Source organism: Maylandia zebra, linkage group LG23 (assembly GCF_041146795.1).
Source record: "Maylandia zebra isolate NMK-2024a linkage group LG23, Mzebra_GT3a, whole genome shotgun sequence".
Classification (NCBI taxonomy): Eukaryota; Metazoa; Chordata; class Actinopteri; order Cichliformes; family Cichlidae; genus Maylandia; species Maylandia zebra.
Genome location: NC_135188.1, coordinates 3,085,919 through 3,112,701, shown reverse-complemented (window position 1 = coordinate 3,112,701; position 26,783 = coordinate 3,085,919). Strand labels below are relative to the sequence as shown.

Below are 26,783 nucleotides of genomic sequence, written 5' to 3'. Positions count from 1 at the left end.
CTGAGTTGTATAAATTGTCTTGTTTAAATAATTGTCTGTCAGAAATAAAACAATGGTTAAATGACAGTTTCCTTCAGTTAAATGCAGATAAAACAGAAACTTTGATTATTGCACCTGATCACATGCTCTCAGAAATTAGGCAGCATATCAGTTTTTTAGACCCTTCATTTCAGTCGAGTCCCAGAAACTTAGGTGTTATATTTGACAGTTCGATGTCTCTTGAGAAACACTAAACAACTTGTCCGGAACTGTTTTTATCATCTAAGAAACACTTCTAAACTCAGGCTACTGGTGTCAAAGGCAGAACTTGAGATGATGATTCATGCTTTTATCTCTTCTCGTTTGGATTATTGTAACGGTCTTTTTACGTGTCTCAACAAATCAGCTCTGGATCGCCTTCAGTCTGTACAGAATGCAGCGGCAAGACTTTTAACTGGTACAAACAAGAGGTCACACATTACTCCAGTTCTGGCTTCTCTTCATTGGTTGCCTGTAAATTTTAGGGTTCATTTTAAAATTTTAGTTGTAACTTTTAGAGCTCTGCACGGTGAAGCTCCCCAGTATATCTCTGACCTGTTGAAACCTCATGCTTCATCCCGAGCACTTAGGTCCTTCAAGTCAGAGGCTACTGGTGGTCCCACGTACCGGGTTTAAAACACGTGGGGATCAAGCTTTTCAGGCACTGGCACCTAGGCTGTGGAACTCTCTGCCGTTGTCTTTACGCTGTCTAGACTCTACTGACTCCTTTAAAAAGCAGCTGAAGACATTTTTATACAATTTTAATTAATTTAATTAATTTTAACTTGTATGTCTGATCTTATTGTAAAGCACTTTGTGATTTTTATCTGTGAAATGTGCTATATAAATAAATTTTACTTACTTACTATTTTACTTACTAATTGTATTTTAGTTTTTCTCTAAAGATATGGCAACTTACCTATACTCTGCATACTTTTATTCACATATGAGAGGAACCAAACTCAAAGTCATTTCTGTGTGTCAGTCGTTTTTTTTTTTTACAATTGTAACCAGTAGTAGTTACAAAGAGCAGAAAATGAGCTCGAAACTCTACAGAATTTACATTACAAACTGTTACAATGAAACATCTGTGAGTGACCGCGGAATGGAGACGAAATGACATTTGATACACTGAGATGATTACGTCCATATTAAGCGACTAGCTCACGCCAGTGTAGAGATGACTCCACCTTTTTCCGCCTCCATCAAAGGGTTGGGTCAGGAGGAAGATTTAAGCCGAGAGGAAGAGGAAGCACCGCTAACTAAAGCCACGCTTTGCGTCTTTTCTCCAGCATTCATTCGACAGACTCCACAGGTTTACTTCAGTAAAAGTGAGTAGCTTTTGGACATTGTTGTCAGACTGTTTAACAGTGAGTTAAATGTTGACTCAGGGAGTTACTTTAAGGTGCTGCAGTTTTTTTTCCTCCCTCAGGGGAGGGGGGGGGGGTGAGGGGGCCAGATGTCAATTTAAACAATGTCAAATTCAAAGCTTTCTTTTGTTGTTTGTCTTTAAAGGCTCTTTTTTTTTCTTACGCCTACAGTAAAGTAAAAAAAACAAACAAACTAGAATTTTTGTGTATATAATCTTCTTTTTTCAAATTTTTTTTAAAGAAAAAAACAAAAACCCTCAAAGTTAGGCGTTACCCCCTAACCAGATATCCGGTGTTGACTGGACTAATTGTATCGCCTGTGCACCTATTGTTGTTCTGCACTTTGAAGGGTTTTGATGTCATTTGCCATTTTGTAGCTGTCATGCATCTAAAGGGAGGCAGTAAAGACAGCATATTAATGTGCATACTGCAAGCTCCAAATGTGCTTCCGCGAGAAGTGAAATATAGTTTACCTGCTGGTCAAATGTCACAACGGTTTCTAACGGTTAACGCTAAGCCAGAGCGACGCAGAAGCGCACACTCAGCTTCCTCCAGCTCAGAAACATACTCGCCTTTAGCTAATCTGTCAGGTGAAACATGGTTACAAAGTCAAGTTGTTGCATATATGAAGGGGCAAAACAACAACAACTAAAAACAACTTTCACACCACTAGCAAAATTTAGATTCTCCACTAAATGCTGTGTGATCTCTTATAGTGGCGAGGCAGAGAACTACATCAAACATCACATCTGTTATGTAACATGTGATTGACAAAGAGTAGGCGTGTGCATGTATTTTTAATTAGTGTAACTTATTATTGTGTAATGTTAACATCCATAAGTGCATTTAATGTATGGAAAGTCTGACTATAGAAGAAAGGGATGCCATGCTAGAGATTTAATGGCATTGCTATGCATTTGATTGCCCACAGTCTCTGCAGCCTCTGCATTATTTGAATTGCCACAATTTTCCACTGTTTAGCTGGAGAGATTACACCGATGCAAGAAGTAGTTTGGTTAAACAATTTAAGCTTTGTACAGTTTTGATTAGTTCATGAATGTGTTTAAATGCCCCCCTCCCCCCAGTTATGTCCCTGTGAAAGTAGCCTTTGATGGTTTCCAAATTGTGTGCCAAGATAGATTATGGGCTACTAACTGAAAGTTACGACAAATGTTTACAATGTCAACAAACAATTGTGTGACTTTGACAAAAAACCTCAAGGTCAACCAGCCCAGCCATATCTCTGATAGCAATGTAAACACTACAGCAGTGCTGTGGCTGTTAACAGTTCAGCATCATACTCTTATCACTTCACCTTCAAATGTCAACACCTTCTCCGATGGCCTTGGGTAGTTTCAAATATAATCTTCAACCAGTAGAAATGACACTGGGTCTTTTTAAACTGTGTGTTTCTGACTATGCTTCTATCCAGCAGTGCCGAGTGTGGTGGTGGTGCAACCACACCTCACATGCGTCTCCTGTTCATCAGCGAGCATGTGTAGTGGGGGGATGTGTCATTTTACTTCACCTCATGTTAAAACCTGTTTTTTGTTTTTTAAATGGGGAAGCAGGATTTTAAGGTTGCTTCCCCAACTGGGTTAGTTCACTGACATTTTTAAGATCTGCCCTGACATGATTTTTTTATTTATTTTTTTTAAACTCTGTGTGTGAACTTGGCAGATCTGACTGCTGTCAGTTAACTTAAGGCTTCTATTGGCTCTTTAAATGTTTTCCAGAAACTCTCTGAACTCCTGCTTATTTAGACAAATGCCTTCATAGTCTCTATTTATGGACCAACTTGTTCTAAAACAACTTCCTTGGAAAATTCTCCAATTGGGAGTAAGTTGCACGTTCAAGGAACCTGCAGTAAATTTGACCTCTGATGTCTATAAACAAGTATTTTAGAAGGCTCATTTCATGTTTCTCCATTCAGGTGGAGAAGCTACTGTACCTGATATTCAGCATTTCATTTAGCCAAATGTCTGAATGTCACTTAAGTGCTCACATGCTGATAGGGAACTTTGTCGAGGGGAAGAAGTGTGACGTTGTCAATTAACTGTTATCTCTTTTGTTTGGGGTGTGGCCATAATGCGCATGAACGGCAGCAGTAGACAGTATGGGTTTCAGTTTGAGGCCTTTTAAGTGAGCAGATCTAAACAGTTGATCTAGTTGGACTAGAAGTAATTAAAGCTCAACGTTTGATGTGCACTTCAGTCTGTATAAGCATCTAATATTTGAATTCCTATGTTGTAATTTAAATTCTTCAATTCCAAGAAGAGGAAGTAAAGTACTGGTTTTATGTCCTCCAGTATGCTATGACTGGTTCTGTGTTTTGACCAGCATGTTTAGTTACGGTGGCTAAATGGAAATCAATTTTCCATTCGCTTGTATCGTTTTATGGAAATGTGTGCCAAAGGTCAAATGATACAAATACTGTAAATTAAAAACTGACAGACTGATTAGTAATACTTGAACCCTTTGTTTTGTTGGGGGAGGGTTGCCCTTAAGAGTTTAAGTGTATGTGTGTGTGTGTGTGGATGTGTGCAAGCCTAGGTTCCTACGTTCTGCAGGTATCCAGACAGACACAAAGTCTCATTCACTCATGTTAAAGTCTTGCCCAGTCTCAACATATAAGATAAAATTTTATTAATCCCTCGGGTGGGTTCCTCTGGGAAATTCGGTTTCCAATAGCACAGCACCGACAGACTTGCAGAACGTAAGCAGAATATTTTATATATATATATATATATATATATATATATATATATATAAATACAGAGACTTATATAAATAAAATATACAAAAGGGATAAATAGGAATAAGAATACAAGGGAATTGCACATTTCAAGTATTGAAGTCTATTGCACCGTTGACTATTAACAAAAAGTATTGCACAGTGAAGTGAAGAGGCACTACAACCTAGTTGTTCCCCCCTCCTTTGTCCTCCTGTTTCCCCTCCAGAGAGGAGTTAAACAGTTTGATGGCGTGTGGGACAAAGGAGTTTTTAAGTCTGTTGGTTCTTGTATGTTTCAATATCAAGTCTGAGTTTTTAGGTGCTGTAAACTGACTTGCATATTCACTTCTATTTTTAATGAGGGATTATTGCAGACATTACAGTGTGCTCACGTTTGGCTTTGTCTCTTAAATTGTTTAGATGGCTTATTACTAATCTGAAGAGTCAAGTTCCTGTGTTATAATAGCTGAATGAGGAAACACGCCCAACTTTTCATATTACTAATGACTCTAATGTCTGGTTTAAAGTCTCAGTCCTAAGAAAATAAAACTCATATGCATCCTCCAGCTTCGCTTGTTTATGTTATTAAAGATTTTTTTTTTCCAAATAATTCCTTTATGCATGACCACAGATTAAATGATTGCACCATGCAAATTTACTTCATGCTTCCTGTACGTGCTAAAGTGCAGTGGGGTTGTTTTGGTTACCCCCCCCCCCCCCATTTCTCTCTCACGCACTCACTCACCATGAAGTCAGGTGGGTTCGCAGAGGTGCAGTGGACTAACAGCTATGGAAAGTTTCAGAAATCTGAGACCTGTACTCTGACAGAAGGAAGGAGGGAGGTGCTTTAAGAGAATAGGAGCAGTGTTGAACGTCCAGACGGCAGGTAGGGGAGATGCAGCCCCCCCAATACCATACACACCCAAATACAATTGAGGGGGGGCGTGAACATGCCAGTCCTGAGACGAGTTCAGCAACATTCCTGTACCGGGGAGTAGTGGTTTCTACAACTTCAGCATTTGGTTGTTGTTTTGCATTTTATAAAACATGTCACTTGGTGAGACTAAAGCATGTTTTCAGTCTTATCATATGTAAAATCTGCTATGGCTGCTTGATAATATGCTAATCTGCATTCAAATCTGAGGATTTTGACTAGTCACTGTTCCAATATCACACAAGTTCATGACAAAGGTTCTTTAGACAAAGGATATTTAATCCAGAATAAAACCAGATTATGCAACTTGTATTATGTCAGCAGTCTGTGTATTTTTGCCAGCAATCAAAGCCTGCAGAGTAAATGCTGAGGTTTTTGTTCCTTGCTCTATAGATTGAATCTTCAGAGAGTCTGTTGGTGGGGGAGTATATTCATAATATTTTTTTTTCGTTAGGCTTATATAAGAATAAAATTCTTAGACCACATCTTAGGAAAATAAAAACAAAATGATTAACTTAAGCATGCATGGAAAAAAACCTAAATATTTACATAATTGCTGAGCATTCTTTCAATAGCATTACTGTCATGTAATATACACTACGACAAGTTTTTAAATTTGACACGTGCACTCAGGTGTTCATCCAGATACTTTCACATTCGCACACTTTCTCAGCCTCGCTGCCCCTAAACGGTCGTCTCGTTTTTTGCAAGTATGTGAGAGCACATACCTGTCCAAGAGGTACATGTGCTCTCAGTGTGTCAGGATGACGAAGCTGCAAAGCAAGTTGGGGTTTGGTTGAATGAAACCAGCTTATACAGCCATGATTACAGTTATCAACTTCAGATAAAATTGTATAAAATGCAGTCAGCCTGAAGATTGTGGTCCCAGGTGACAGTTCTGTCCCTGAGGACATGAACATACTACTAATACCTTTTTTGTTTTCTCTGGCGTCTGTCATCCAGCTGGCTTGACTGGAATGTGTGTCGGCGTTTTGCCACGTGAGGTTCACGTTAATTTAGCTGACTTATGTAGCCAGTCAGTGTGCTGTCAGGTTTTTGATGTTGCTGCCTTTAGGACTTTCTACCTGAGGCGAGACTGCAGACTCTCAGGAATGCAGTTTGTGTTAAACAATTGTTTAAAAATTTCCAGTAGCATGCCTTCAGAGGTGACGTTCATACACTCTATAGAGTAATGGACGTTTTTGCTTTATGTAATTTGACCAGTTATTTTTACCCTGGCGGGAGAGCCTGATTTGTCACACCACTTTGTGACATTCTAGTGGAAATTCTGGGAGACTTGTGCTTCCTGCTTAAAGCATTTGCAGCACACAGTTTGCTCACTGTGCTCTTTACATCTCAATCTACTGAGATTCTACAGTTTAATTCTGAGCTATTGGTAAATATAAAGTTTGCATCAGTGTCAACAGTTGAAGGTGTACACCTTTCAAGTGAATTGATTTTACCGTGTAAAATGGGCTTTTGGTGTGTGTCTGACACTGAGGTTAACACAACGTGTGATGTGTGCAATATTACCAGCTTATGTGTCTGAAAGCATGTACATGCTTGTACTTGGAAGGTTTTCACGCAGTTTGACATCTGAAGCATCTGACGTCTGTCAAGCAACTTTTGATTTAAAAAAATAAAAATACAGGTTTTATCAAGATGTTGCTTTAACTTTCCCTTAGATCAAACCAAAATACACTGAATATTTATCTGTCAGTCATATGCAGATAATGGTCTGAGTGGAAGTGAGATAAACATCAAAACTGTTCTCAGCGTCACGTTTATCAGTACGGGAGTAAAGTGGCTGATCTTGGAAACCACCGTTTGTGGCACTTCCGCTTCTGTCATATTCTGTATTTTGTTCAATGGGAACAAAAAGGGTTACTGGTTTCACTGAGGAGCATGACTGTCATATTTGAAAGGGCTTTGTCAGCACCTCAAACTGCAGCTGATCTCGTTTTTGTTGTCAGGTGTGTTTTGGTATTTGGAGGAAGGGCTGAAATGCACTGGAGTGCTACCTTCACTCCCCCATGTTGCCCCCAGGGCCAGAACAACAGGCAAAGCTGGCTGGGTCGGATACTGTCTCACTAAACGGGGCCTTTTCCACTATAAGCTCATTTGTGTCATGCTTGCAGCTGGCTCGAGCTGTTTTTATCAGTGCTACAGGCATTTTATGGGCTCTTGTTTCTGTGTCCTTATCGGCCTCTTTAAACAAAGGTGTGTGTGTGTGTGTGTGTGCGCGTGTGCGTGTGCGTGTGCGATCTTTATACAAAGCTGTCTAGTAGACTGATAATAAATGTGTGGAATTTTAAAAACTTTTTTTTTTCTTTCATTTTTTTTTTTTTAAATAATGATTGCTTGTAGTTTTGACTAAAACTCAAACCCACTTTTTGTTACTTACAACTAATGTTTATTAGATCCCAGTGTTTCTGTCCTATTGAACTTTAGCGTGTACAAAATCTGTGTTGCCAAGGCTGAAATGATCCATAACCGGGTTTTTCCTGGAAGCTCTAGATGTGCCTTTAAGGGACAAATGAGTGTGTCTTATCTTATAGATGTTAGATGTGTTTTCCTTTCATTTTTTTTGACCATGTAATAAGATTAAATTACATTTATAATACTTAAACTTTCTTTTTTTCTTTTTTTTTTTTTTTTTTTAAATGAATCAATTGCAGTCTTGGTGTTTGGGAAAGGCCAAAAACTCCTTGGATGCCAAAGGTGTAATGTGCAAAAGCATGTGGTGTAACTCGTACTACACATTTTTTGTTTCTCCTTAAGCATGGCTGGGTGTGGCAGTGGGATCAGGATAAGAAGTTTCCTACTGGAAAGCAAAACCTCCTTTCACAACACTAAAGAATTTTAAGCATTGCCATATGAGTCACTTCTTCCCATTGCAGCAATTAATTTCATCTTCCTTTTGCTTTTCTATCCAACCCTGAGCAAACATCTTTATAGCTCTCTTATCTTGCCTTGTAGTTTAAATTTATCCAACACCTTTTTTCACTTTTTCCATGAGGCCACCAGGAGAGGCTTCTTGGATTTTTCCTTTTAAACTGGACTTGCATGTGTACCTAATGAAGCTGTATTTCCAGTTGGACAATACAGGACAAACACAAACTATAGGAGGAGGCTAGTCTGCCTTATTGAGGCATTTTACTCATGCCATGGATTGTCCAGCAGTGCAGGAGAAGAAATGGAGGCTAGTTTTGCTTTATGGGTGTTGGCCAGGCCGTGGACCAGTAAAGGCGTAACAATGGCTCCCTTCATGATAACAGAGTCTCTACTGATTTCTCGCCCGCTCCCTGTGAATAATATTATCAGCCCACCCCTGAGAGGAGCCGTACAGGGTGACTCCAGAGTAGGGTTTCTGGTGTTTCAAGTGAGTGAAGGGTGTGACAAGGAGAGCAAAGTAAGGAGGGGGTAGGTGGGTGGGTGGGTTTTGACGGCAGCTTGGTGAAACCTGGGGGCGGTCACAGAATACATACATCAAGGTAGTGTGATTTAAACGGAGGTAATCTCTCTCTCTCTCACTCACTCACTCTCTCACTCTCTCACTCTCTCACTCACTCTCTCACTCACTCACTCACTCACTCACACACACACACACACACACACACACACACACACACACACACACAGCAGCCACTCTCTTCCCTCGCTCGCTCTCATTCAGGCTCAGCCTCTTTCCCCCCCCCCCCCTTGTGTGAACTAGTTATTCATCCACTGTATGAGTCAGGGAGGGTGGAGTTTTGGAAGACCGCTGTACCAGTCACACTTTGTCAGTTTACTTTCTCAATCCCATCTCTTTCTGTCACTTCTCTGCTGCTGCCGTCTGCCCTTGTACACTTAGGCTTTATCGTGCTGTGCAAGAGGAGTCCACTTCGGCTTTTTAAGTGGAAATTTTTTGTCTCAGCAAGGGTAAGTTGCTCAATGTTATGTTAAAGGTGAACTAACTTGTGTGTGGAGTCTGTCAACACTTCGAGCAGTTCAAGGTTGTTTTAAGCTTCTGTACTCAAAGGTTTTGGTTCCTTTCGGTCAGGCTGCTTTTTGTCACTGTTGTTATAAGATAATTGACTGTATGCTTAACAAATGGGTTCCTGGTTTGCTCCCCCTCCCCCATCTCCTGAATTTTTTTTTTTTTTTTTTTTTCCCATCATCTCTGCTGCTCCAGTTTGTTCATCATTAACTCTTAACTCGTGAGCTCCCTTTTTCCATCCCTATGATTCATTGACATGGCTCTCTTAAGAAAATGTTTCCCCTCCTTTTTCACTGTATCTCTGCTGCGAACCAGCCACACCATTTAAGTCAAGGTCATTTAGTAATGGATAGGTGGTTGTAGTGGGACTGGTCTTTTAGGACTTCACTCAAAGTGTAAATTGGAATTCTAAAAAGCTTTTAATGATTTCTATTCAAAGTAGAAAGGGCCTTCAATGGCCACATGCCAGCTTGCATTACATCATTGGAATCTAACTTTTTTTTTTTTTCTGGACCCCTCTCAACTATAAGAGGAAGTTAGTGTTGACCTGTGGAATTACTGATAAGAGATGAAAAGTGGCGACTGGTCAGGCTTCAGTGTACTGCTAGTCCAAATCCTGTGGTGATGCTGATGTTTAACTGGTGGACAGTTGGGTGGCGTCATGTGTCGGTTAATTGATAACTGGGTGCAATAAATGATACTTTATTATCCAGGTGAGGCAAACTGACTGCTGTTAGACAAACATTATTGGTGGTAATAATTCTAGTTTCTCTCATGGAGAAATGGGCGGGGGGGGGCATCCTGTCCTGAGAACACAAAAATATTCATTCTTGGTTGTTTTGTCATGAATCACAAGACTATCCTTCTGACTTGCACAGTCAGATTTATTCTAAGTACCCTTTCTAGGCAGTCACATGTTGCCTGTTCATATTTGAAAATGGGATATTTTTTGGATTACTTTCATCTTGTTGTGGTGGGATTTCCTTAAACCTGCACTTTTTAACAGTGGTGATGCTGTATTATTATTTTTATGAAAAGCATCACTTGCTAAACCATAATGTGATCAATTTAACTTATCAGCATTTTCCCTCAGAACAAGACTCTGCACAACAGACATGATGATACTCTTGTTGAAATGTAAGGTGCCTGACCAAAGGCCTCATCCATCAATTCAAAAAAAACAAACCTTTGTGTAAGAGGCGTCTGAAATACACTGATTGTCATACTCGAATTTTCATGTCACAAATAAACAGCTCTTTGGTTTCAAAATGTCGTTGGAAGGAAGCGATGTGGCTATCACAAGAAGTGGTCTGGAATGCTGCAGTAAATTTGGAAGCTTAACAACTATAAAAACAGTGGTGTTGACACAGTGCTTAGGTTAACAATTTCTTGAATGTACAAAGCGACGAGGAAGGAGGATGAGTTTGACACAAGACACTAATCCTGTGATGCTTCAATTATTTTTAACTTTAATATTGCTTGAAATATTAAAGTTTATCACAAACTGTTTGAAATGCATTTGACTTTTGGATTGTGCAACAGTCACTTTCTCTTCTGTTTTCACTTCGACTTGGTTTCTGACTGAAATCCCATTTGGGGGGAAAAACAGAAGAGAAAATGACTTTTGCACTTTTGCACAAATTCCCCAATCTGATTTCTAACTTTAAAAAAATGGATTTCCTGCCTATCAAATCGATCTAGCTCATTGTTCACAAAATGCATAACCTGAATCCACATGTACTTTTCTTTGCCCCTCTAGGCACCCGTGTGAGCTCGGGTCACCTGACCTTCATTCCTCAGGCTTAAATTATTAGCTTTTAATTGTATTGACTTTAGGAGCGCTGTACTTTTTGGCAGTGAAAGAGCATTGTAGACTCGTATCAAACAATGCATCCTCTGGGCCCAGTGTGGCTTGCGCTGACCGCACCCTGCGTATAAATATGTTTTGTGGTTTACATTTGAAATCTGCTTTAAACATCAGAAAATGTCCAGTTTTGAAAGCAGAGCAGTTTTCTTGTGTGCCGACTGCTTTTAGTGGTCTCTATAAAACTGCCATGTCACAAGAAGGAGCAGTCGTCAGTTTAATGGGTTCAGTGACCAGAAACTTAAACTGCTGGGTTTATTGGTGGAGGCAGTATTGTGCCTTAACTCGTGGCCTGGCTCTTGTACACAAACAGCCAGCCTCAGTGTGGGATGAGGGATTCCCTCAGTTCCTTGTAGCACCTCCTCTCAGATATCAGGCCATGTCTGATGAGTGGTTCGAACCAGGGCAAAGCATCTTGGGAATTTCTGTTGGGAGTGTTTGTTTGGTGAGGGATGAGCTCTCTGCTCCAGTAACTGCGTTTCAGACCTGCTGAATCAGGAAATGTAAGAATGCGCCTCCCTGAGGACACCGGCAAGACAGAGGGAGGGGGGGTTGTATTTTTTTCTTTAGAAAATAATTTTGCATGTTTTAATTTCTCTAGAAATGTAACTGTTTAAAAATTATCTGTTCAGGGTTCTGTTTGAACAGGAAAAATGATCCCGGCATGACAGGTTTGACCTTGAACCTTTGTGTTTTTGACACAGTTTAAAACAAATGCTGTTCTGCTTTGAGTCAAATTTCAGCCCTTGGGATATTCTCATGGAGCTCTGGAAGGATTGTTGCAGTGTTTTCCTTTCAGCTAAAACTAACAATGAGCTTTTTGTGTATTTGTTTGCAGATAATTGGGTCATAACAATACAAGAGCCAATATGCTTCAGGAGATTCAGGAGATGGGCTCACATGCCAAGGATATCTATGATTTCCTTCTGTCGGGACTTGGTAGGTTTAGTTTTTTTGTTTTTAAACACAGAGAAAATACAGACTTGTGTTTGTTTGTCTAAATACATTTCCCCTTTCCCGCTCTAGATCCACGGATCACCGATTATCCTCTGATGCAGAGTCCCATAACCATGACGACAATACTGCTGGGCTACCTGTTCTTTGTACTGTACCTCGGACCTCGCTTAATGGCCAATCGCAAACCTTTCCAGCTCAAGGAGCCTATGATAGTTTACAACTTCTTGCTTGTGGCCTTGTCAATATTCATCGTATATGAAGTAAGAATCTGTTATCTAGCATTTAAAATATTAAAAGAATAAAGTTAATGCACATTGTTAGCATTTCATCATTTATTCAAGACTGCTTTCCTCAATGGATATTGTTGGATATATTCATTTGGTTGAACCTGCATCTGTAAGGATCAATGCCCTCAGCAAAGATAAAGTCCTGATAAACTTGTGTTTTTATTTGCAGTTTTTGATGTCTGGGTGGGCCACAACGTATACTTGGAGATGTGATGCAGTTGATACCTCTAACAGTCCTCAAGCACTACGAGTAAGTCGCCCTAATTCTATAACAATTACTATTATTAAAGACGATGAATATAAAAACTGACTTTCCTTCCACTGAGTCACAAACTAAAAAGTCTCTCATTGTTAGATGGTCCAAGTGGCGTGGCTGTTCTGGTTCTCCAAGATTATTGAGCTGATGGACACAGTAAGTTCGCATATTCTGATGCCATGGTTTATAAAATGTGCCTTAATGTTCAGTTTTAGTAAACGGTGTTCTGACCAGAATCCCCTCTGTTAGATCTTCTTTGTGTTGAGGAAAAAGCACGGCCAGATTACCTTCCTACACATCTTCCACCATTCCTTCATGCCCTGGACCTGGTGGTGGGGAGTTGCGTATGCTCCAGGTAAGTACATAACCTTAAGTTGTCAATGGTTAATGGAGGAGGGAGGGGGAGCATTGCGGAAGTGTTATGTAGTTAGCTCCTCCTGCATACCAATCTTGAAGATAAGATGGTCTTTTTAAAGCCTTTCAAGAAGCTTTGTGCAGATGACCTGACTATCGATATGAAAATGATTAACCAAGGGAATTCGGTCTGATGTTTGTGGTTATCACTTCAGGTGGAATGGGATCTTTCCATGCCATGGTAAACTCTTCCGTCCACGTTGTTATGTATTTCTACTATGGCCTTTCTGCTGCTGGACCTCGCTTCCAGAAATTTTTGTGGTGGAAGAAATACATGACTGCAATTCAGTTGGTACGTATAGCCTATACTGACTCAGTGGTGTTACCAGTAGAGCACATTTTTATTGTGTATTTGGCTAATTTCTCATTTTTCTTCTCAATAGATCCAGTTTGTGCTGGTATCTCTCCATGCTACCCAGTATTACTTCATGAGCAGCTGTGATTACCAGTTCCCTGTGATCCTCCACCTCATCTGGATTTATGGTACCTTCTTCTTTGTTCTGTTCTCCAACTTCTGGTTCCAGGCTTACATTAAGGGCAAGCGACTGCCGAAACAGTGTCAGAACAGCACAGCTGTGCACACAAATGGCAAATACTGTGAGAATGGCAACAGTGTGAAAAACGGTACTGCCAATGGTGTATCACACGGGGTTACCAATGGCTCGGTCCACCACGAGAATGGCAGCTCTTACATGGGTAAGATGAAGAAGGCCTAGGAAGTCTGGAAGGAAAAGCCCAAGATGTATGGCCCTGTAAACCTGATAAAACTACTACAGATTCCAAATAATTTGTTCCTTTCTTTTTCTGTTTTTAGTTTTCTATGTAAAATGTGGGAGGATGATGTGGTCAGTGACTTCCACGGGTGGGGTCCCAAATTTGGTTGTTTGGTTTGTTAGTTTCTTTGCATTGGGGAACCATCTATGGAACACAATGTATGAAGAGAAGATGTTTTGACCCATGTTGTCTTCACTGATGTTGCAAACAACCTCCTAGTTCAGTATCACTCTGGTGGCCTTTCACCACACTTGTCTTCACTTCTTATCTGACCCCCATGTCCTCCTGACACACTGTGGACAGATGACTGTACAGTTTCTATCAAACTTGAAGATGCTTTTTGTAAATAGTTTTACAAAAAAAAAAAAGAAACTAATTGTATTGCTATACTTTAGACTTTCTAAAATTTGTTACTTTGTATTTAATTAATATGCAAATAAATTCCATTTTAAATGATCAGCGTTGACTTTTTTTTCCCCCCCAAACTCTGACAACAGTTTATTGGATATGTAACTTGATTTCACTTAGCAGATCTTTGGGCTCCAACATTTTGCTGTTGCAGCAAAAGCATTTGCATTGTCTGCATGTGCTTCTTGTCTCTGCCATCCCAAATATGTGCAGCAAGTAGGAGGTCAACAAGGGCTCTATTCTTCATGGCACAAGGCAGAAATGGCATCCCGCAGACCGGAACCACCAGAACAATTCCCGCTCAAATCAGTTCATCAGGGTCAGGAATGGGGTGATTGCAAAAAGGTTTACTTTGCCTGTGTGAGGCAGATAATTTATCTGCCTATCCAGAATATAAAATGATGTTAAAATCATTAAATTACACTGCAGATTTTTTTTTTTTTTTTTTTTTTTTTCCCTTATTCTGCATAGGCAGCCATAAATGAACTTAAAATTGTTATAAATTGGATAACAATTCAGAACTTTTAGTTGTTGGTGTGTGGGGTTTTTTGTTTTTTTTTTTTTTGTTTTTTTTTTTTAAATGGTGGGAGACCTAAATCGTTTATAGCTACAATATAATGCCTTTTGATGGTTATATTAAAAACTGTAAATTTCCAAAAGCAACCTAAGGAGATCACAAGTACATGTTTCTAGGTCTTACAGGAGCAAAAGTCAAGTCTCTAGGAATGAGTTGGGGGGGGCGGTAAACGGTAAAAAGCATAACCTTCCTTTTGATGAAAAATGGCAATATTTCAGTAAAACCGCTCAGGGTCCTTGGGCAATAGACAAGAACTCAGTCACTGTTGCAAGTTTAATTCCAAGCTAACATTACATTTCATGAGCAGTCAGTTAAAATTCATCAAATATTAAAACATTCTCCAGGCATTCATTCAGTGCGCATGAAGCTGCTATTTGGATTTGATACAGAACTTCAAGTCATTCTCTTAGCTTTAAGGTTGTGAGCTATCACTTTAAAGGTATTGACTGTAAAATATGTATTAAACATTGTGACATTGATGATTTCAAGCCATGAAATTGCTACTACAGTGCAAGAGCTGCACCCTTATCTAATGGTCCATCGTAGGTTTCATGCGTAGCCTGATTGATTGTGGCTGGGCCGAGTGAGATCAGAAAACCACAAAGAGTCAGATCTCTTGGATGAGATGGATGCGGACCTTGGATATGATCCGCTTTGCCTTTGGAATGCTTTTATTGCCCTGAAACTGGTGAGAAGTGCTGGAGATGAAGCAGTGGTCAGGGTTAAGAAGATGAATTAGTGGAAAGTCTGAGTTCTCTAAGTGATGTTCTCAAGGATGTAAAAAATGAGCTCCATCACTATGGGCTCGCCGTCCCTCTTGCGCCCCCTGCTGTGGATGACAGGAATCAGCACGCTATTCAGCGCATTGAGGTACTGAGCTGGGAGGGGCTGCCCATTGCTCCCTGCCACAAATCCAGCCTGAAATAACAAATAAGCCACTTATTAGTTTTTTAAAAAGCCACAGTGGTGTTCTAAACTTTGTTCAAAGCTTTCTTTACTAATGAGATAAAATTCTAGGCTAGGTTTTCTATTTTTTTTTCCACAAGAGAACGACGTGTTGCTGTAGTCAAAGTTCATACTGGGAAGTAACACAAGCTGTTTTATTTCACAACAAAGCTCGTGTTACTTGCAGAAGTGGGTGTAGCACATTATCTCAGATAATCTGTCTATAGACCACAGTCTGCACGTCCAGCCTACGATATGGAAGCTTGGGTAAATCCGTCTTAATCACCACATACTGTATGCGATCTGGTTCTCAGTCATTGCTGTTCATCTTCTTATGAATGGAAGGTTTTGCTACTATAAATCACCGGCCTGCTCCAATACACATTCAATTAGCTAAAAACATTTTTGCATTAGTGTCTTTTTTTCTTATTTTTCCGTCACTTAAAAATGTGTTTTTTAATTTGTCTCGACCAGTGAACAAATTTTAAATAGTTAAAAATGAACTCTGCTCTCCATCTAAATTACTAGTGCAGTGCTACGTTTTTACCACAAAGAACCCTGACTATTTTTTGTATTTTATTTTTGATTATTATTGTTGATGTGACCTTACATGGCTCAGGGCTGATGCTTACAAGGCCAGTTTAACCAGACAAATTGGCAGAAATAGATCACACGTTAGTTAGTTAGTTAGTTATACATCTCTCTCTCTCTGGCTACAAGAAGCTAAATTCTTTAAAGACCTCTTGGGAGTCAAAAGTGACACGCAGTCCCAGTTTGGCCATCCCGTCCTCTTTCAGCAGTTTAAGGTGTGGACACAGTGCCAAGCAAAATGCCCGGGCGATTCTCTCCGTGAGCCGGTTGTGTTCAGCAGAGTCAGTCACTGCTCCTTTGGGATTATCACCTGTCTGCAGAAAAAACACCTGCACAAAATATTCACGCAAATGTAAAGACGGGTGGCTGTACACATGGACATGCTAACTTTTTTTTAGCAAATCATTATATATACTTCTGTCCAGCGGATGATCTTTCCATTTTCTTTGTATTCGGACTTCTGGAACATCTTGGTACTGCTGATAGACTCCATTGATTTCCCATCGATGGGGCTGATGATGCTGGAGAACACAAACATTGATATGCGGTTACATGTACACACAGTTTAAAACAGACTGAAAAGGATGTGTCCTGCTTACACTGGACTCTTACACGCTTTTTTGCAGCTCTTTGTTGGGGTGTTCCAAATTCTAATCAACTAATGGCCCACCGTTAGTTTTTCACAGCTACCTTTTGAATGGCTATATTGTTCTACTGGACTGAACACAAAAGCCTTCCTGCACTTCAAACAGTTGGACACACTCACCCCTTATTCACAGTGCATTTCTCCTCCACCCACTGTACACAAACAAGCTCCTGGCTCTCTGATTGGTCCAGCCGTCCACAGGTGACAGTGTGGTCTTTCATCTCCCGTAGTGATCGACGGAGCTCCGCCATGGTTTCCACGGTGATCTGCACCATTAGCCCATCTGCGAAGAGGGGACAGCGATACAGGAGAAACACACACAAACACACACCAATGGGGAGACACACGCCTAGACAAACAGTCTGTTAAAATGTACACAGACACACACATACAAAGATCAACAAATTCTGAATAAGCCAGTTTAAGCAGGGGCGCTCTACTTAAAATGTAAATGATGGCTATCCTCAGAGGTGAGGAGAAAGTAATGGTTAACCTGGCTTCTCTGGTCAGAGGGTATCCTACCTTCTACAACGCTGGATTTGGCCAGGTATCCTGCTGACGCTTTCAGCGCACTACTGAATATAATAAAGCATGATCCAGTAACTAGGAAGGAAGGAAGGAAGGAAGGAATGTCATTTTGATCAGTCTTTACAGTGACAAGGCAAAAACTACAAGTGCATGCACTGCCACCTAGAGTCACATAACTGGAACTGGCCGCGATTAACATCTCGAACCACTGTTGTTCTTTCATTTTCGAATTTTCTCCTACTTTTGCTCCGCTGCACTTAAGTTCACACTCAAACTGTTTTGTTTTATATGCAGTTCCATGAGCTACATATGTTTAGATGCACTGTAATAATATTCAGTGGGTTTGCACAATGTTTTTGTTGTGCAGAATCCATTCAGTTTGTGCAGCAAATTTACTTGAATGCCTTCTAAATTTGAAATGTGTAAAATCTATTCTTTGCTTCCAGTGTTCTCTGGAGTATATTCAGCTAAAGATTTACTGTAAGCGATAAGATTTCATTGATCATTTATCGATCATGCTTAGCTGTTTCAAGCTTATGCATATCTTTTAGCTGATTTATTAGATCCTCGTCGTTTAACAAAACTGGAGAAGTATTAGTACTACTATACTTTTAGCTGCTGTTTTAGCCTCATTTGTTCAGCTTAAATAAAGTAATTTCATATTAGCTGAGCAAAACTTTCCATGTGTCCCTTCCTGCCCCAATAACTGTGTTGTTACCTTTACGTGGTTGATTGTGGATGCTGATGGCTTGGGTCTGATACTGGCCATCGTCTGCTTGGACACAGATGAGGTGGGAGTCTGCAGTGTCATTGAAGCATGCCCCTATTGCCAGCACATGCTCATTGGACTTATTCACAGCCTTCATTAGCTAACATGGGAGATAACACGGGTAAATGATAGAGAAAGAAACTATATGTAAGAGTTAACTCTGTGAGGCTTAGTGTTACCTCATTATACCCAGTGTTCGGTATTTTTATGCAAGTCCTATGAGCTTCTAAGTCCACAGTGAGCCCCGATACCACTGGTAGGCTGTAACGGTAATTCCTAAAGTCCTGGAACAAAGCAGAATGGTAAAAAGATCTGGTGTCTGTTACACCATGTTTAATAAAAGTTGTGACACCAAACTTCCACTGCTGACAGGAAGGGCGGTTTTGCAACAACACAAAAAAATGTTACAAAATGCCATACTCACCACTAACAGTCGCATTATTGTGTGACCTATATCCCCAAACAAGGGCTTCCTAAAGCGTACACTGTACAGAGGGCATGGGTAAACTGGAACAAGAGACAGAAAGTGGGTAACTGGGGAAGAAACATTATAACTCAGAGAGCTTACATAGTTGCCTGGCTTACATCTGTACTCAGCCCCCAGTCGCAGCATGAGGCGCAAGGGAAAGGCTTTGGCCCAGGCCACCTCTGCTCTGTGGACCAGCAGGCCAAAGAGGTAGGGCTGGTTTGGCAGAGGTAGACCTTGAAGGGACTGGAGAGTGGAGCGAACGTACAGGAAGCCTGCATGATCCTGACTGCCAAAGAAGCTGCTGCCAAACAGGGAGAGTGACAGGTGTTTCACAACCTTCCCTACAGAAACATAAAGATGTCGAAACGTGTGTTATTATAAGAGGGAAGAAATACTACAGTCGTGAAGTAGAGACTGATAATATTCTGTGTATGGGCTTGTAATGTCTCTGACCTGTGAAAGTGTCTCTGTACAGCTGAATGAAGTGCCTAAAAATGTCTTTGGGGAAGCTTTTTTCTTCAGGTAGGCACTGCAGCAGCACCACCAGCTCCACCTGCCCTACAGCGTGCATTCCCTTTGTTGTCACACACCAGCACTTCCTGTTAACGTCTAATCAGGGAAATCAAGCATAAGCTGGCAGTCACATATGGACATTTTAAACAACAAATACAAGATGTAAGAGGTAGAAATATATACTCAGAAGTTATATTTAAATTTTTAAAAAATGATCAAAATATTTTCTGCATAGTGATGTAATTCTTGACACTGCTCAATTTTAAATGTGTACATTAAGTTCTGTATGCAGTTCATAATGCACAGTAAAAGGCAAGAGGGGAAAGATACTCACAGTTGACCAACTTCACCATAGCGAGCAGGTTAGCATTGAGAACAAACACCAGAGGCTTGGGTCTGCCGCTCTCCAACTCCTGAATAAGGAGCATCTCGGAGGGCTGCTCCTCCACAGTGTAGTCTGGGGGGTAGATTAGAACATCTTCTAATCTACTCTTACTCACCACAAAAAACAGCCCAGTATTAGATTAAAGATTAATATTAGAGTGTGGCTCTAAATAAGATGGCAAGTAGCAGGTAGCTGTTATTAATAACAGATCAGTTTTATTAATGCCTTGGGACTGCCCCATTTAACCAGGCATCACAGTGTCCACGTAATAAATGAAAGTAGCAGCATTCGAGTGTAGTAAGTCAGAACACCCAACACATTAATAAATAAATAAATAAATAAATAAATAAATAAATAAATAAATAAATAAATAAATAAATAAATAAATAAGGACCACACATGTGGAAGGATTGCCTGGTTCTCTTAAACAATGCAATCACAAAGAGCAGCAAAGAGGCATCGGAGCATGTGCACAAGCTAGAGCAGCTGAGTGAGCATGAAAAAAATATTTGGAATTATTTACAGCAAAGTAGTCAAATGTGGCTCAAGTTGTTGGTAACATAAAGACATATACAGATTCATCATGCATATTTGGTATTGTGAAATTATGAACTGGCTCTTTAGATTAATGGGTGGAAATCATGCATATATGTAATACTTGCTGTAGTTGTCCCTTCTGGTTAGTGCTTAAACCAAAACAAAGGTGCTAGTTTCTGGTCAGTGGTTCCCTTGGATGGGCTAAGAGTTATAAAAGGGGAGGGGCAGTGAAGCTAAATTACAATTACAACATTTGCCCTGAAAGCAAGCCATGGACAGGTCTGTGAAAGGTACTGTTGGTTAATGCTTAAATAAGATTGAAAAAAAAAAGCTGCACTAACCATCCAAACATCAAAGCCTAGAAAAAATGTCGAGGCAAATCTTGGCTTCACCATAGTGGGCTATGGAGAGAGAACACTGTGTTTTTCTTGTCATAAAATAGTAGCTTCTGACAGCAAGTAGCGGAACAAGATGGACACTTTACAGAGTCACTTGTTCCTCATTTCTTTTTTTGCACGCCGAAGTTGTTTTTCTGTATTAACTATGGGGAATGTTATAGGCAAAGGAGGGTGAGCAGAAAAAAATGAGGAACCACTAATTTATTCAGTGTGAATCTGTAATTGCTGCTTTCACTAAACTATTAACTGCTCAAAATCAGAGACCATTTTTTCCCCTTGCCATGGGCTGCCCAATTTACATAGAACTCCTATTTCTTTGTGACCTGCCATCAATATTTGCACCATGCACTATGCAAGACATGAAAGCATTAACAAAAGGGGAGGAATATAATGAAAAACAAGAAGTATCTGGATCTGAGGAGGAAACACAATAAGTTTACTTTACACTTTTAAACTCTAAATTCGAGCTAGCCCTACCTCCTTTGACTCCTGTGGAGGTGAGTATGGGTGGCAAGCCATCCAAGGGAATGAGGTTAGCAGAGCTGCTCACTAAAGCTGTGGTTCCCCAGCCGTAGGGACCACAGGCCTCCTGGAGTTGAAGGGAGGCAGAGTGAGAATACATATATCATTCATTTTCCTCTAAATCACAGAACAACAACAACATTTTCCCTGTAGTCGAGTTTTAGTGGCACGTTTTGGGTGAACCTACACCAATCATTGTTCCATGTGGCCTCAAAGTTCTCCTGATCTGGGGTGAACCCACAGGACTTTTAACAGGCCCACCCAGCACTCGACTCATCAGCGGTGAGAACGCGGGCTCCCTGACGGGTGTGGTCGGGGCAGACTCTGAATGCTTATTGGTGAGGATTTCGTCTGCAAACCACACCCTTCTTTTTCCTTTTGGAGACATCCCTGAAGAGAGGATACAAGAATGATTTCTGCATGATTTCAAAAATACAACTACAGCAATACCTAAAAAAAAATTACGCTCACTTTTAATGAGTGCTGAATGACAGGAAATGCACACTCGTCCCTCCTTCCCATCCAGGTGTGTAAGTTTGAACTTCAAACTGGAGCAAAGTGCACAAAAAACCTGACGACACACACATGCACACACACCACACATGAACAGAGACACACACGTACACTCCACTCCACTTACAAGTTGCTAATTTTATTTCACTTCAGATTTAATTACACAGAAATGAACTTTTAAATCCTTTTTTACCTTCCCACAGGCACGGCAGTGGTGCCTCCTCTTGGTGAATGTAAACTTGATACCACACTTCATGCAGACCTGCGCTTCGGCATCGGGGACCCACACGGGGGCCACCTCACCAAGGACAGTGACTCGATCCTTGGACAGAATGCCAACGGGGCTCGTCTCAGACATGTCATCGAGATCCACAGGAGAAGTAGCGCACTCACCCATCGCTTCCTCCCCGCGGCCTGCCCCAGCCTTATTGGTGTTTGTCTGATCTCCTCGAGATGGTCCCTCCAAGCTGCAGGCCTCATCCTGCTGCTCCAGCCCACTTTCCTCCCGCTCCTTCTCCTCAATCACAGAGTCTTCCTTTGATGGGAGAACCGGCGACTTCTGGTTCTTCTCTTCCTCCTCCTCTGCCCACGCGGCCTCTGCTGGGCCCAACACTAGAGGGCTTGGGGACTCCTTTTCACCCCATGTGGAGATGGAAGTCACAGTGCAGCTGCCATTCTCCACTTGGGAAGCAGATTCAGTGGGATGTTCAATAGGTTTCTGCTCACAAGGTCCAGATTTGCTTCTGAGCGTCGCATCCGATGTGGCTTTAGATGGAGATTGCGGTCTGATTTCTCTACAGTCCAGTGCAGGTTTTGACACATCTCCATCTTTGAGCACCAGCAGACAGGGTCTGTTCAGCCAGTGGTGCTTGGTGTCCTGAAGAGACGTACTGTCCCCTTCATCTGTTTCAATGATAATGATATCACCAGCAAGAAGGGAAAGTCAACATCTCCATCTCTCTATCTGTCAAACATACACACACTAGCACATACAATGATGCACGTCCTGCCTGCTCATTAAGGCGAAAAAGCTGTTCACTGTTAAATAGACATCTTCTAGATTTCAGCCCTCACTAATGGCAGCATTAGTGTGGTTGCCCTTGAGAGGTGTATCTGATGATCAAAATAGCCAGTGGTAGTTGTACAAGAGATTAATGATACCATAGAGCAGCTGGTTCCCTAGAGAACAAAAAGTTGAGCAGTAACTTTGTGTTTAAACGTGTCAAAACCGTTGCTGCTTCCTTATATTGAGCCATATTGTTACACAAACACAAATACACACACAGAGGCGGATGTTAAATATGTGTAATGAACAAATAAAAGATGTTTCAAGTGACAGTACTGTGTTTATTGGATGTTTCAGAATAAAAATATGCAAGTAAGCCGCTTGATTCTGCAATCACTCCATTCAAGGTTTCTACATTAAGAACACCTCCCGTAATTACAGCCAATTACTGATTCAATGCCCTTCCCAGCACATTAGCAGCCGGCAGCGCAAAGGGAGTTAATGTATGCACAACTGATGTTTCATTGAGCTACCAGCGTTTCCTGAATAGGCCGGTTTAAGGGGATAAGGCTCTTATAGGTTTAAATGCAGATCGTCATGTATTTGATTATTCGATTGAAAGTCTTGTCAAAGCATTGGGCGCTACTGACTAACTGTACACGTTAAACTGCACTGCAGCTCATTTACAACAGAAAGCCATCCTTAAAAAACATGAAGAAAAAATAAAAAGCTGGCGGCGTCATTTCTACCGAAGGCAACAAAGTGAAGACTTCCCGAAACAGCGGCGTGCCTGCCTGCACCGATCCGGCTCACTGAGCGCTCACTTCCCGGGACAGTGACGCATTCCACACACGTGCAAATGTTTAATGTGCTCGCGGGCACAGAGGCCGGAGGCAATGCGACATTCACCCCGCACCCCGGTACACCGGATCAGCCGGGACACTTTATTGAGGTGACGCTGAGTGAGGTTACAGTGGAGTATGTATGTAAGCAGCCCGTGTTCACGCGAAAGTGCGCAACACGCACACATACGCGCACGCGCTTTTCAGATGACGCGGTCTATGCGCGCAGCCAAGTGTTATATCAGCGTTTTTTTCAGTGGCACACACACACACACACACACACACACACACACATACACACACACACACAAGCGCGCGCGCACAAGCAATGAATGGGAGTAAACGCATTCCCACCCCGGTATTTCCAGAGCAATCAAACGTCTTACCCTCAGTTATTGCTCCCAAAAGGCTTTCATTCTCATCATCCCGCGCTGTGAAGAACTTCAGCATTTTATCCTGTTACATCTGAGCGCGGAGGAAAATGGATTCAAGCAGCAGTGCCTTGCTCACAAGCGAAAGATGGGATGAATTCGCCTCTCTCTTACCCCCCCCCCTTCTGTGTGATCTCCCTCCTCCCCCGTGCCTCTCTGCAGCTCTTTGAAGAAACTCAAGAGGTGTGCAGAAATGTCCCTCCCCAGTTTGCTGTCCACACAGCCCGCAGGACGGTGTACAAGCCAAGACAGCAGAGCTAAGGTGCCAAACATAAAAATCCAGCCTTATGCACGACCTGTCATTCTGTAGGAAACTGACGAGGCTTCTTTTCACATGAATCTGCACACAATTCTTTGATTTATTGATAAAAACATTCAGAACATTCAGTCAATGATCACAGCATCATTTTAAAAAAATGTTAAACGTCTTTTTTGTTTCATAAACAAAACACACAAAAAAAATCTCTTAAGACTGGCTTTAAAGACCACAGTGTGGAAGAGATTCACCGTTTACCAGATGAGCGTTGGGTTCTTATTCTTTTCTCTCTCTCTCTCTCTCTTTTAAATACACAACCTAGTAGTGCTAGTGTGTGACTCAGACATCTGTAGGTCATTGGAACTGTGGGATATATTTGGAGATACTGTCTGATATGCCCGGATCACTACACTCAAAAAGACAGACGGAGGCTCCACTTCAGTCCAGTGAATTTTTCTGTCAGTTTGCCTCGTTCTTTGATGCTTCATCAAAGTTCTCCACGAGATCTACAGAACAGCAAAAGCACAGCATTAAATAGTTAAACTAGAGGAACAATCTAAAGTCACATACATGAGTTCAACTGTAGTAACTTTTCAGGGCTGCAGAAAAATATTCAAAAGAGCAAATTGACTTAAATTGAGTAAAAAGAGCAATCTTCTATACTACGATGAAAATTTAACAGAGTGTAGCTGTCTCTAAGTTTTCATTCTGATCATTCTTCTTTTTATTCATGTGACACTGCATACCTGGCACATCATCATCCTCTTCCTCAATGTCCTCTGGCTTTGGAGCCTTGCTTTCAAGAGCTAAGACGAAATGCACAAAAAACACATTTTAGCTGGAAAGTGATAGAAAGTTGCCTCAAATAATGACTTTTAACCTATGATGAAGCATATCTGTATACGAGTGTTCTCTTCCAGTATGACAGTACTCCATTCACAAACCATGAGCGATGGATCATCGGCAGTGGCCTTTGGCATCACCATGTTAGCATTCTCCACAATAAGGGAATAGTTTCAGAACAATGAGGCCCAGAGACTTGAAGAATCAATGAAAGGAGCACTGAAGCTGCACTGGTGGCATGTGGAGACACCGCTTGTCTCTGTATTTGGCAAACAGAGGTGAGAGGTTTTTTTGAGCTGAGTTTTCTATCATATATGCTGGTATTGATCTCTATGATATGCCAGTATTGGCTCATATCACTTGAAATTGAGACTTATTAGACCAGGCAACATTTCTTCCAGTCGTTTATTGCCTTAGCTTGTTTGAATCGCAGTCTCAGCTTCCTGCTGTTAGCTGACAGGTTGCTGGTTCAGAGATGATTTTTTTTTGCAAAACTGTTGCCTTTCTATTGGCTTGAAGCAGTCTGGCTAGTCTCCTCTGATCTCTGGCATTAACAGGGCATTTTCATCCCGAGAACTGCCACTCACTGGATATATTCTCTTTTTCAGACCACTCTCTGTAAACCCTTAGAGATTACCTTCTTGTGCGGGAAAATCCCAGTAGATCGGCAGCCTCTGAAATACTCAGACGAACGTTTTCATGGCATGGCACCAAAAACCATGCCATGTTCAAAATCACTTTTACCTTTCTTCTCCACTCTGATGCTTGGTTCTGTGCCTAAATGCACTGACTTGCTCTCAAGTGATTGGCTGCTTAGATATGTTTGTTAAAGACCTAATAAAGTGGCCAGTATATGTTTATACCATCTTGGCTCATCTGGAAAAACTCATCTTTAAAAGATTTGCTTCACCTTGAAAAGTAAATATTAAGTATAAAGTGGATTTTGCATATTTAACTGTGTTGTAACTCTTCTTTGGCTAGAACTTGACCGGGGTTCAAATGGAGCAAACTGAACTGACGGGTCATACAGCAGCATAGAAAGTCAGAAACCTGCATATACACTGAATGTTAAGACAAAAAAAAGACGAAGAAGCCACCACAAGGTCGCACGGCTCTCAATCGACCTCTGTGATGTTAATGTGGCTTTAACTGTTCCAAGAAGCACTTGACCACCTGAACCGTTCCTAGAATCAGGACCAGGAACCAGGAAGAACTGGATAAACTGCACATTTCCAGGTGGACAAAGATTGTAGAGCCTTACCCAAGAAAACCAGAAGCTGTAAATGCTTTGGAAAGAGGATACGAATATTTTGCACATGAGCTGCTGCAAGAATTTCTTTCCCATGAATCAAAGTATAATCAACCTGTGGTGTCAACTACAAATTATCCTCCCAAAAAGGAAGCGAGTGAAAATGAATCCCAACTAAAAGGAAAAAGTTTAGGTATTTACTTAACAGGTAAACTTTGTGTCTCCTACCTCTTTTATCCTTTTTGGTACAAACAAGTTAAGCTGATACCAAAAATGAACATAAAATCAATGAAATAAAAATCAAAGCCCTGAGGGGCGACCCACCTTGCCGAGGGAACTGTTCTGCGAGCTTGCGCAGGCTGCTGAGGCTGTCTGCTCCAAGCTGACTGAGGATGGCGGGCAGCATCTCTGTCATCTGTTTGGTCTCAGCGTGGCCGGTGATCGCAAAGGTGTTGGCGGATAGAGAGGCCTGAACTTTGGGGTTGTTAAAGTGAATCACAGTCCCGTCATCCTTGATCATGTTCACCTGAGGAGAAAAGATCACCCAAGTTCTCTCAAGTCACCCAAGTCCATGCACGTTATTGATACCTTTGAAAAACTAAACAGTGGTCTGCTCTACACGACCGCACATTCACCTACGTCAGTTTACCTCCTCAATGCCAGCAATATTGTTGACAGCAAACTTCTTCAGTGAACTCTGAAGCTTTTTGTCATCAGCTGTTGCAGTTCTGTGAACCACCTTCTTCTTCCTGCGTGCAGTGCCCTGAG

The 26,783-nt window shown here is 41.2% G+C and overlaps 3 protein-coding genes across 7 annotated transcripts in view; 1 reads left to right on the top strand and 2 right to left on the bottom strand.

Annotated features, from left to right (window-relative positions):
• The first annotated feature begins 1,190 nt into the window (after positions 1-1,190).
• On the top strand, positions 1,191-14,043 carry elovl1b (ELOVL fatty acid elongase 1b). Of its 2 annotated transcripts, none has more exons than XM_004555048.2 (8): positions 1,191-1,349; positions 11,738-11,838; positions 11,926-12,116; positions 12,313-12,393; positions 12,499-12,555; positions 12,649-12,754; positions 12,969-13,105; positions 13,197-14,043. In XM_004555048.2, exons 2-8 carry the CDS (start codon positions 11,769-11,771, stop codon positions 13,527-13,529), a joined length of 975 nt encoding a protein of 324 aa, XP_004555105.1. In that variant the 5' UTR covers positions 1,191-1,349; positions 11,738-11,768; the 3' UTR covers positions 13,530-14,043. The 2 variants fall into 2 exon arrangements, with proteins under 2 accessions (XP_004555105.1, XP_004555106.1); XM_004555049.5 differs by lacking the exon at positions 1,191-1,349 and adding an exon at positions 8,824-8,977.
• Positions 14,044-14,831: 788 nt separating this feature from the next.
• Positions 14,832-24,153, bottom strand: zfyve9b (zinc finger, FYVE domain containing 9b). Of its 2 annotated transcripts, XM_004555051.5 has the most exons (16): positions 23,623-24,153; positions 21,582-22,291; positions 21,347-21,446; positions 21,063-21,265; positions 20,831-20,942; positions 19,368-19,490; positions 18,974-19,129; positions 18,637-18,861; positions 18,476-18,558; positions 18,231-18,335; positions 18,001-18,151; positions 17,277-17,357; positions 16,875-17,037; positions 16,524-16,629; positions 16,258-16,437; positions 14,832-15,490 (listed from the first exon to the last, which is right to left on the bottom strand). In XM_004555051.5, the coding sequence occupies exons 1-16, from the start codon at positions 23,684-23,686 to the stop codon at positions 15,329-15,331; spliced, it is 2,724 nt and encodes a 907-aa protein (XP_004555108.1). In that variant the 5' UTR covers positions 23,687-24,153; the 3' UTR covers positions 14,832-15,328. The 2 variants fall into 2 exon arrangements, 1 of the variants encoding a protein (XP_004555108.1); XR_013095510.1 differs by lacking the exon at positions 14,832-15,490 and having other exon boundaries at positions 16,404-16,437; positions 16,875-17,116.
• A 7-nt stretch (positions 24,154-24,160) lies between these two features.
• The window catches only part of btf3l4 (basic transcription factor 3-like 4), a 13,527-nt gene continuing 10,904 nt past the window's right edge, over positions 24,161-26,783 (bottom strand). For 2 of the 3 annotated variants that reach the window (XM_004555052.4, XM_004555053.4), the window contains 4 exons: positions 26,665-26,778; positions 26,340-26,541; positions 24,670-24,729; positions 24,161-24,429 (listed from right to left, as the gene is read on the bottom strand). In XM_004555052.4, coding sequence (XP_004555109.1) covers positions 24,383-24,429; positions 24,670-24,729; positions 26,340-26,541; positions 26,665-26,778 — 423 coding nt within the window. In that variant the 3' untranslated portion in view covers positions 24,161-24,382. Of the gene's footprint in view, positions 24,430-24,669; positions 24,730-26,339; positions 26,542-26,654; positions 26,779-26,783 lie in introns of those variants that run through there. The other variant, XM_012920124.4, reaches the window with a different exon arrangement.